At 45.2% G+C, this 10,792-nt stretch overlaps 1 protein-coding gene across 1 annotated transcript in view; it reads left to right on the top strand.

The window, feature by feature from the left end:
- The window catches only part of wdr54 (WD repeat domain 54), a 72,487-nt gene extending 66,617 nt beyond the window's left edge, over positions 1 to 5,870 (top strand). The window contains exon 9 of the mRNA XM_087992129.1: positions 4,574 to 5,870. Within this exon, the coding sequence (XP_087848255.1) occupies positions 4,574 to 4,704 (131 nt within the window). The 3' untranslated portion in view covers positions 4,705 to 5,870. The remainder of the gene's footprint in view (positions 1 to 4,573) is intronic.
- Positions 5,871 to 10,792: the final 4,922 nt, after the last annotated feature.

Below are 10,792 nucleotides of genomic sequence, written 5' to 3' on the forward strand. Positions count from 1 at the left end.
TATATGTACTGACAGCAGCCTCAGCTGTACAGAGAGAGGAAATGGGACAATTCAAGCAGTTCTGGCAGAATCTGTGGAATGAGAAACAGAGTTACATTTCACATCCAACTGTTTTTCTTTGGAACTTTACAACTCCAGAGAAGCGCCATTGTGTTTGAAACTCAATTGCTTCTGTTTCCACAAGAGGCTGCCAGACCTCCTTCAACACTTTATATGCGAGATCTGCAGCATTGTATACAGAGGCCTGTATTGTGATTAGGGTGAGGCCTAGCTGTACATGGAAGCTGGTTTCTGATTGAGGTCTAAGCAAACAGAGAGAGAACTGTGTTGTGATTGATTTGTTGCGTAAATTAAAAAAAACCTGTTGGGCTGTGATTGAGGTCTGGGCTGTGGATGAGATGAAGATTAGTTGCACAGAAAGAGTGAGAACGAAAGGGAGAAATCTGTGTTGTGTTTGGTGAGAGGAGAGGGATGTCTAGTCTGTGACTGAGGGCTAGCTGTAATACTGAGGCCTGGTCTGTAACACTGGGGCCTGGTCTCTTTACTTGAATGTCCCTAATGTCTCTGACTCTACTACCAGCGCTAGCAGTGCATTTCACACACCCACCATGCTCTACGTAAAGAACCTACCTCTGACATCTCCCCTTCCTCCGATCACCTTAAAATTATGATCCCTTTCTGCCCTGGGGAAAAGTCTCTGGCTATCTACTCTATCTATGCCTCTTATTACCTTGTACACCTCTATCAAGTCACCTCTCTTCCTCCTCCTGTCCAATGTGAAAAGCCCTAGCTCCCTCAACCTCTCCTCATAAGACAAGCCCTTCAAACCAGGCAGCAACCTGGTAAATCTCCTCTGCACCCTCTCTAAAGCATTTACATCCTTCCTATAATGAGGCGACCAGAACTGGACTATTCCAAGTGTGGTTTAACCAGGGTTTTATAGAGCTGCAGCAGAACCTTGCATCTCTTAAACTCAATCTCCCTGTTAATGAAAGCTAAAACACCATATGCCTTCTTAATAACCCTATCAGCTTGGGTAACGACTTTGAGGGATCCACGTATGTAGACCCCAAGATCCTCCTGTTCCTCCGCACTGCCAAGAATCCTGTTTTTAACCCTGTATTCAGCATTCAAATTCAACCTTCCAAAATGAATCACTTTGCATATATCTAGGAAGACCTCCATCGGCCACTTCTCAGCCCAGCTCTGCATCCTGTCAGTGTTGTTGCAGCCTGCAACAGCTGTTGACACTGACCTTTGTGTCACTGGCAAATTTACAAACCCACCCTTCCACTTCTTCATTCAAGTCATTCATAAAAACTACAAAGAGCAGAAAACAGATCTTTGCGGGACACCCACTGGTCACTGACCTCCTGGCAGAAAACTTTCCATCTACTACCACTGGCTGTCTTCTTTCAGCCAGCCAATTTTGTATTCAGACAGCCAATTTTCCCAGTATCTAATACCTCCCAATTTTCTGAATGAGCCTACCGTAGGGAACTTTACCAAAAGCCTTGCTGAAATCCACTGCTCGACCTTCATCAACTTGTCTCATCACGTCTTCACAGAACTCAATAAGGCTTGTGAGGCAAGACCTGCCCCTCAAAAAGCCATGCTGACTATCTTTAATCAAACGATGTTTATCTAAATACTCGTAAATCTAATCTCTCAGAATCCTTTCTAGTACTTTGCTTACCACAGACATAGGACTGACTGGTTTGTAATACCCAGGGATTTCCCTATTCCCTTTCTTAAACTGAGGAACAACATTCGCCTCCCTCCAATCATCGGGTACTACTCATGTGGAGAGTGAGGAAGCAAAGCTCATCACCAGAGTTGCAGCAATGTCATTCCTCACTTCCCATAGTAGAGTCAGAGAGTCATAGAGATGTACAGAATAGAAACAGATCTTTCGGTCCAACCCATCCATGCCAACCGGATATCCCAACCCAATCTAGTCCCACCTGCCAGCACCCGGCCCATATCCCTCCAAATCCTTCCTATTCATATTCCCATCCAAATGTCTCTTAAATGTTGCAATTATACCAACCTCCACCACATCCTCTGGCAGCTCATTCCATACACGTACCACCCTCTGTGTGAAATAGTTACCCCTTAGGTCTCTTTTATATCTTTCCCCATTCACCCAAAACCTATACCCTCCCGTTCTTGACTCCCCGACCCCATGGAAAAGACTGCCTATTTACCCTATCCATGCCCCTCATAATTTTGTAAACCTCTATAAGGTCACCTCTCAGCCTCCGACGCTCCAGGGAAAACAGCTCGAGCCTGTTCAACCTCTCCCTATAGCTCAAATCTTCCAACTCTGGCAACATCCTTGTAAATCTTTTTTGAACCCTTTCAAGTTTCACAACATCTTTCCAATAGGAAGGAGACCAGAATTGTACGCAATATTCCAACAGTGGCCTAACCAATGTCCTGTACAGCCGCAACATGACCTCCCAACTCCTGTACTCAACACTCTACCAATAAAGGAAGGCATACCAAATACCTTCTTCACTATCCTATCTACCTGAAACTCCGCTTTCAGGGAGATATGAACCTGAACTCTAAGGTCTCTTTGTTCAGCAACACTCCCCAGGACCTTACCATTAGTAACCTTAAATATATCTGGTCTGGCCCTGGGGGACTTAGTTATCTTGATGCTTCCCAGACATTCCAGCACATCCACTTTCTTAATATCAATCTACTTCTTCCTTTTGATAAGAAGCTCCTTCTCCTTAACATTCATTCCATGTTTCAGTGGGAAAAAAAATACAACACTCTCAAAAAGTGCTCCTTAAACAGCCTCCACATTTCTGTTCTGCCTTTCCTGAGAACAATTGTTCCCAATTTATACTCTACAGGTCCTGTCTAATAGCAGTATAAATTCCCCTCCCCCTTCCTATACTGTCTGTTCCTATCCCTCTCCATGGCTATGGTAAAGGTGAGGCAGTTGTGGTCACTGTCACTGAAATGCTTCCTGACCGAGAGATCTGATACCTGGCCTGGCTCGGCTTGTTGCCTAGCACCAAATCCAATATGACCTCTCCCTTAGGCGGCTTATCTAGATATTGAGTCAGGATTTCTTTCTGGACACACCTGACAAAATCGACTCCATCCAGACCATCTGCACTAAGGTGCTTCCAAACAATAGTTTGGAATTGGAAGGTGAAGTCACCAATAACGACAACTCTGTTATATCTGCACCTTTTCAAGATCTGTCCAAGCTGTTCTTCCCTCTCTCTGCTGTTATCGAGGAGGTTGTATAAGAAACACCCAATAAAGTGACTGCTCCTTTACTGTTACTGACTTCCACCCATACTGACTCAGTAGACAAATCCACCTCAAAAACCTGCTTTTCTGCAGATGTGATTGTCTCTAATTAACAATGCCAGTCCCCCTCCTCTCTTACACTCCTCCCTGTTCGTTTTAAAATATATAAGCCTTGGAACATCCAGCAACCATTCCTGCCCCTGTAAAATCCATGTCTCCGTTATGGCCACAACATCGTAGTTCCAAGTACTGATACATGCTCTAAGTTCAGCACGCTTATTCCTGATACTTCTTGCATTGAAACAGACACACTTTCACCCATCCCTTTGCCCTCTCAACTGTGTATCTTTCCTGACGGACACTCAGCATTCTATTTCTGCAACACTGAGGCCTAAACTGTGACTGAGGGCCATCTATAATACTGAGGCCTAATCTGTGACTGAGGGCCATCAATAACACTGAGGCCTGGCCTGTGATTGAGGGCCATCTGTAACACTGAAGCCTGGTCTGTGACTGAGGGCCATCTGTAACACTGAGGCAAAAGTGAGGACTGCAGATACTAGAAATCAGAGTTTAGATTAGAGTGTTGCTAGAAAAGTACAGCAGGTCAAGCAGCAGCCAAGAGGTGTAAAATCTACATTTCTGGCAAAGGCCCTTCATCAGGAATAAAGAAAGGGAACGGCCAGGGTGGAGAGAAAAATGGGATGGGGTGGGTTTAGTGTGAAGGTGGAAAAGAGAAGCCTAGTGAGGCCTGAGCTTCATCTGTAACACTGAGGCCTACTCTGTAACTGAGGGCCATCTGTAACACTGAGGCCTAGTCTGTGACTGAGGGCCATCTGTAACACTGAGGCCTGGTCTGTGACTGAGGGCCATCTGTAACACTGAGGCCTACTCTGTGACTGAGGGCCATCTATAACACTGAGGCCTGGTCTGTGACTGAGGGCCATCTGTAACACTGAGGCCTGGTCTGTGACTGAGGGCCATCTGTAACACTGAGGCCTACTCTGTGACTGAGGGCAATCTGTAACACTGAGGCCTGGTCTGTGACTGAGGGCCATCTGTAACACTGAGTCCTGGTCTGTGACTGAGGGCCATCTGTAATACTGAGGCCTGATCTGTAACTGAGTGCCATCTGTAACAGAGGGGCCAACTGCATGCAGGCTAGATGTAACAAGGACCTAGCAAGCAGCAAGCTATGAGATTCATCGAGTATGAAGGCAAATTTCTGTTGCTGAGCAAGAAATGTTCTCTCCAGCTTGTGAGCCAAGAATATAACAGGATACTTTTCCTTGTCAAGTGGAACATGAGCACATGGAATGCGTAACTGATGTGCAGATATGTGGAGCCAAGTTCTGTGACCCTGAAGGAAACGCCTTTGCAGTGACAGGATATGACCTGTGTGAGATTATTCGTTATGTCCTGGTGTAATTGCAGATGGATGGGATCGTGCGAAAGACCACGAGCTGGGGACAATGCCTGGAAAGCACAGGCTTTCAGAACCTAGGCAATTTAACAGGGACTAACCATCACAATGTCACGTGATATGCCTCTCATATCTGCCTGTCCAAAAATGTGCAGGTTATTTGGATTGGCCATGCTAAATTGCCCTATACTATCCAGGGATGTACAGGCTAGGTGGATCAGCCATGGGAAAGATGTAAGGTAGGGTGGTGTGGGTCTGGCTGAGATGCTCTTTGGAAGATTGGTGTGGCCTCGATTGGCCAAAAGGCCTGCTTCCACACTGCAGGGATTCTGTGGTTTGATTCCCATAGGCATGGAGTTTTTAAACTACTGCAAAGAAATAATTTCTGTAATTTTCCCCCACTTGAGGCAGAAACTCATTGTGAATGATCACTGATCTTGTTACAAAATAGCTAAACTAGCTATGTCACAAAGTTAGTAATCTCACACTAGAAAGAGAACAGATAATTTTAAGTTGCACCACAGCAGTTTAGAATATTAATTAAAAGCTACTCTCACTATGTAACTTGAAAGAAATTATTTTCTGAATGTCTTTTGGAAAGGACACTTTTGTTCTCCTTCCTTTCTCTGGCTGATATATTCACTGTAAATCCACAACAATATTATTCTTAACTGCCTCTGAAATTATCTAAGGCCCAAACCATTTATCAATAGATCAAATTCTGGTCACTTCCATCTTGGCAACTGTGGAATGGAGGAGTAATACCAGCCTTGTCAGTAGTGACACCCACATCTTGAGAGCTAATTAGGAAGCAAACGGGAAGGATCTGTTAAAAGTGCTCTGTAGTTGAATTGTAAACTGTTTGTTTTTCATATTCGGTTGTAGATATTTCGGTGTTTATTAAAGAAAACATTTGCTCTTCTAGATATGCATAACTCTGGACAATCTTGTATTCAGACTGTTCAGCTGACAATGTGCATATATAAGTTATCTGCTTTTAATAAATGTGACCAATCCTGCCATAAGCATTACCAATCGTATGGATTTTCCAGCTTGTTTTAAAATGTTAAGTTTGTGCTGTGTACTGCACCAGTGGGAGGGTTTATTTATGTCCATCTCGGACACACCCTCTCATTGTAGGGCTTGAAGCAACTGTTTCTGAAAACTATAGTCAAATTAAAATTAGTCATTGAGTCATAACTTCAAAATCTCTTTATTTCTCAGCCTGACGTAAACTTGCATTTTAAAACGAGTGAACTTTCCATTCTTCCTACTAACATGTAATATGACACATCAATCTGTATTGAACTCTATTTGGCACTTATTTGTCCATTCTGCAAATGTGTTAAAGTTCTGTAATCTGTTGCAGACCTTCACAGTATCCTAGACCCCTCTCATGCACAATTTATCATCTTCAGATTTTGAAATTGTGTGTTTAACTCCAAAGTCCAAGCTGTTAATATAAATTGTGAACATCAGTGGTCCAGAACTGATCCTCCTGGAAGACCATCACTTCTCCTCCTACCACGTTAATAAGTACTATTGATTCCCATTCATTACTTTCTGTATTGAAGGCAATTCACGATCCATTCTGCCACTTGTCCTGTGACTCCATCTTTATTGACCTTATTAATTGATGTGTTGGGGGGTTCTTTATTTGAAGTTGTTTGTAAATTCAAATTAATCACATTGACTGCATTACCATTGTCTGCTTTTTCTGTTACGGTAATGCCTATTCATTATTATATTTCTTATTTCTAGGTGTTCTACTATTCTCTCCTTTAGTAGGAGTTGCATTAATTACCTATCACTGGCAGGCAGATATACCAGAAGCAATGGCTCCATGCTATACAGTCAAGAGAGAGTGGCTTTGGGAGTCCTCAACATTGCCTGCATTATCCAATGAAATCTCTTGGTTTCACGCTAAATACGGGTCAGAGAGTTTCTGCCTAATTATCACCTACTGCCATTTCCATTACCATCTATGTTATTTGCAAGAATGCTGAGGTTGGAAAAGGCACTAAATACAGTGTAGATTTAGGGCTTTAAGTTCATCGCTAAAAGTAAATAGAATGAATATTGACTGTGCTAGCCAGGTCCTGAATGATGGATCTTTGTCAAACTAGCAGTGAGAGAACCAAGTCGATGGAAAAATCCACTTTTTCAAATTCATCCATGGGATGTAGGATTCCTAATTTAAGCCAGTATTTATTGCCCATCCCTAACTGCCCTGGAACTGAGTGACTTTGAATCATAGAATCATACGGTACAGAAGAGGCTCCTTGGTCAAGTCTGCACGGCCAAATCTATGTCAGTCCCTGTTTCCAGCACCAGCACCAGCCTAGCCACTGGATCTATCTTGTGAATGAATAACAAATGCAGGGATTTCATGTGGACCTCACATTAGAGCATGATTTAGATGTCTCGGGACTAAGCATACCAGTCACATCTATTTTAGTGTGCCTATGACAAAACTGTATAGCAGGTAAGTAAAAACAATGATGACTGCAGATGCTGGAAACCAGAGTCTAGACTAGAGAGGTGCTGGAAAAGCACAGCAGTTCAGGCAGCATCCAAGGAGCAGTAAAATCAACGTTTCGGGCAAAAGCCCTTCATCAGGAATACAGGCAGAGAGCCTGAAGGGTGGAGAGATAAGTGAGAGAGGGTGGGGGGTGGGGAGAAAGTAGCACAATAGGTGAGTGGGGGAGGGGATGAAGGTGATAGGGAGGAGGGTGGAGTGGATAGGTGGAAAAGGAGATAGGCAGGTAGGACAAGTCATGGGGACAGTGCTGAACTGGAAGTTTGGAACTGGGGTGAGGTGGGGGATGGGGAAATTAGGAAACTTGAAGTCCACATTGATGCCCTGGGGTTGAAGTGTTCCGAGGCGGAAGATGAGGCATTCTTCCTCTAGGTGTCTGGTGGTGAGGGAGCGGCGGTGAAGGAGGTCCAGGACCTCCATGTCCTCGGCAGAGTGGGAGGGGGAGTTGAAATGTTGGGCCAAGGGCGGTGTGGTTGATTGATGCAGGTGACCCAGAGATGTTCCCTAAAGCGCTCTGGAAGGCATCCAGTCTCCCCAGTGTAGAGGAGACCGCATTGGGAGCAAAGGATAACAGTAAATGACATTGGTGGATGTGCAGGTAAAACTTTGATGGGTGTGGAAGGCTACTTCAGGACCTTGGATGGAGGTGAGGGAGGAGGTGTGGGTGCAGGTTTTGCAATTCCTGTGGTGGCAGGGGAAGGTGCCAGGATGGGAGGGTGGCTTGTAGGGGGGCCTGACCAGGTAGTCACGGAGGGAACGGTCTTTGCGGAAGGTGGAAAGGGGTGGGGAGGGAAATATATCCCTAGTGATGGGGTCCGTTTGGAGGTGGCGGAAGTGTCGGCGGATGATTTGGTTTATGCGAAGGTTGGGAGGGTGGAAGGTGAGCACCAGGGGCGTTCTGTCCTTGTTATGTTTGGAGGAGTGGGGTCTGAGGGCAGAGGTGCAAGATGTGGACGAGATGCAGTGGAGGGCATCTTTAACCACGTGGGAAGGGAAATTGCGGTCTCTAAAGAAGGAGGCCATCTGGTGTGTTCTGTGATGGAACTGGCCCTCCTGGGAGCAGATCTGGCGGAGGAATTGGGAATACTGTATAGCATATATGTTGATGTACATGGTGGATAAAGTCATTGTGTTCTATATTAACCAACCCCACTGTTCAGCTTCTCTTGTTACTGTTCTTTTTGGGGAGGTTGATGGAATTGTATCATCTCTAAAGTGCAGCAGAACATCATCTTTAAAATTTTATTTCAAACCTCCTTTATTACCTTGGTTGTAAGTCCTGGAGTGACTTCATGTAAGCTTCTTAGTCTTTGGAAGATGAAATGCTGCATTTTGGAAAGAACAATCAGGGCAAGCTTTAAATACTTAATGATAAGGTCCTGGGGAATGTTGCTGAACAAAGGGACCTTGCAATGCAGGTTCATAGTTTCTTAAAAGTGGAGTCTGAGGTAAACAGGACAATGAAGAAGGCATTTGGTACGCTTGCCTTTATTGGTGAGAGCATTGAGTATAGGAGTTGGGAGGTCATATTGTGGCTGTACAGGACATTGGTTAGGCTACTGTTGGAATGCTGTACGCAATTCTGGTCTCTCTGATATAGGGAGGATGTTGTAAGGATTCAGAAAAGGTTTACAAGGATGTTGCCAGGGATGGAGGGTTTGAGCATGAGGGAGAGGCTGGGGCTGTTTTCCCTGGAGTGTTGGAGGCTGAGGGGTGACTTTATAGAGGCTTATAAAATCATGAGGGACATGTATAGGATGAATAGACAAGGTCTTTTCCCCAGGATGGGGAGTCCAAAACTAGAGGGGATAGGTTTAAGGAGAGAGGGGAAAGATTTAAAAGGGACCTGAGGAGCGAGGTTTTCATGCAGAGGGTATGCATGTATAAAACAAGCTTCCAGAGGAAGTGGTGGAGGCTGGTACAGTTACAACATTTAAAAGGCATCTGGATGGGTACGTAAATAGAGTCAGAGACATGGATTTAGAGGGACATCAATCAAATGCTGGCTAATGGGACTAGATTTATTTAGGATATCTGGTCAGCATGAACAAGTTGGACTGAAGAGTCTGTTTCTGCACTATACAGCTCCGTGACCCCTGTTGTGAGAGTAGTTTCAGGGATGAGACACACTTCAATGACAAGGATTGATTGGGACTGATTTTCTTGGAGAAGAGAAGGCTGAGAGGAACTTTGATTGATGCTTTCAAAATCACTAAGGGTCTGGACAGAGTGGACAGGGAAGAACCTTTTCCACTTTTAAACACATCAAGAACCATGGAGCATGGCTTCAAAGTGATTTGCAAATGGAGCAAATGTAATTCGAGAAAACGCTTTTCTCACACAGTGATTAGTTGGAGTATAGAATGCACTGCCTGAAAGTGTGACAGGGGTAGGTTCAGTTGAGGCATTCAAGAGTCTGTTGAATGATATTTAAATAGAAATAATGTTCAGGATTTGGAGAAACAGCAGCAGATTGGTGACAAGTTAGAATGAGGTCAAAAAGTGTGGTGCTGGAAAAGCACAGCAGGTCAGGCAGTATTCGAGGAGCAGGAGAATCGATGTTTCATTAGGAATGTGGGTGGGGGGAAAGGGAGTTGATGGATAAATAGGAGGGTGGAGTGGGGTGCTGGAAAGGTGATAGGGAGATACAGGTGGGAGGTGATGGTGATAGATCGGAGGGGAGGGTGCAGCAGATAGGTGGGAAGGAAGGGGGATAGGTAGGATGGTTCAAGAGGGCGGTGCTGAGTTGGGAGGTTGGATCTGGGATAAGGTGGGGGGTGTTGGGAAAAAGGGAAACCGGTGAAGTCAACATTGATCCCGGAGGGTGGAGGGCCCCAAGGCGGAATATGAGGCCATCTTCCTTTAGATGTCGAATGGCTTGGATTTGGCGGTGGAGGAGGCCCAGGAGTGGGAGGGGGAAGTTGAAGTGGTCAGCCACAGGGTGTGAGGTTATTTGCTACATGTGTCGCAGAGATGTTCTCAGAGACATTCCGTGAGTTGGCGTCCTGTCTCCCCAACGTAGAGGAGACCACATCGAGAGCTATGGTCGCAGTAGATGAGGTGTTTGGATGTGCAGGGAAATCTCTGTTGACTATGGAAGGATCCTTTGGGGCATTCGACGGAGCTGAGGTGGGAGGTGTGAGCATAGGTTTTACACCCCTTGCTGCAACAAGGGAAGGTGCCGGGAGTGGAGGGTGGGTTGGTGGGGGCGCCTAATGAGGGAATCAAGGAGGAAATGGTTTCTGCAGATGACAAATAGGAGTGGGGAGGGAAATATATCTCTGATGGTGGGGTCTGTTTGTAGATGGCAGAAATGGCGGAGGATATTGTGCTGTATCCAGAGAGTAATGGGTTGGAAGGTGAGGACCAAGGGGGTTCTATCCTTTTTGCAGTTGAAGGCCTGGGGTTTAAGGGCAGGGGTACGGGAAGTGGAGGAGATAACATGGAATACCCAGAGAACCACGTGGACCTAAAAGGCTGAATGGCATCATTTTTCCTGTGATCCTATGAATTGAAACCATCTTCCTTTGTGCTCAGTGTTATTCCAACCAATG

This window comes from Chiloscyllium plagiosum, unplaced genomic scaffold, assembly GCF_037043375.1.
Source record: "Chiloscyllium plagiosum isolate Xiang-an unplaced genomic scaffold, Cpla_swu_hap1 HiC_scaffold_1, whole genome shotgun sequence".
Classification (NCBI taxonomy): domain Eukaryota; kingdom Metazoa; phylum Chordata; class Chondrichthyes; order Orectolobiformes; family Hemiscylliidae; genus Chiloscyllium; species Chiloscyllium plagiosum.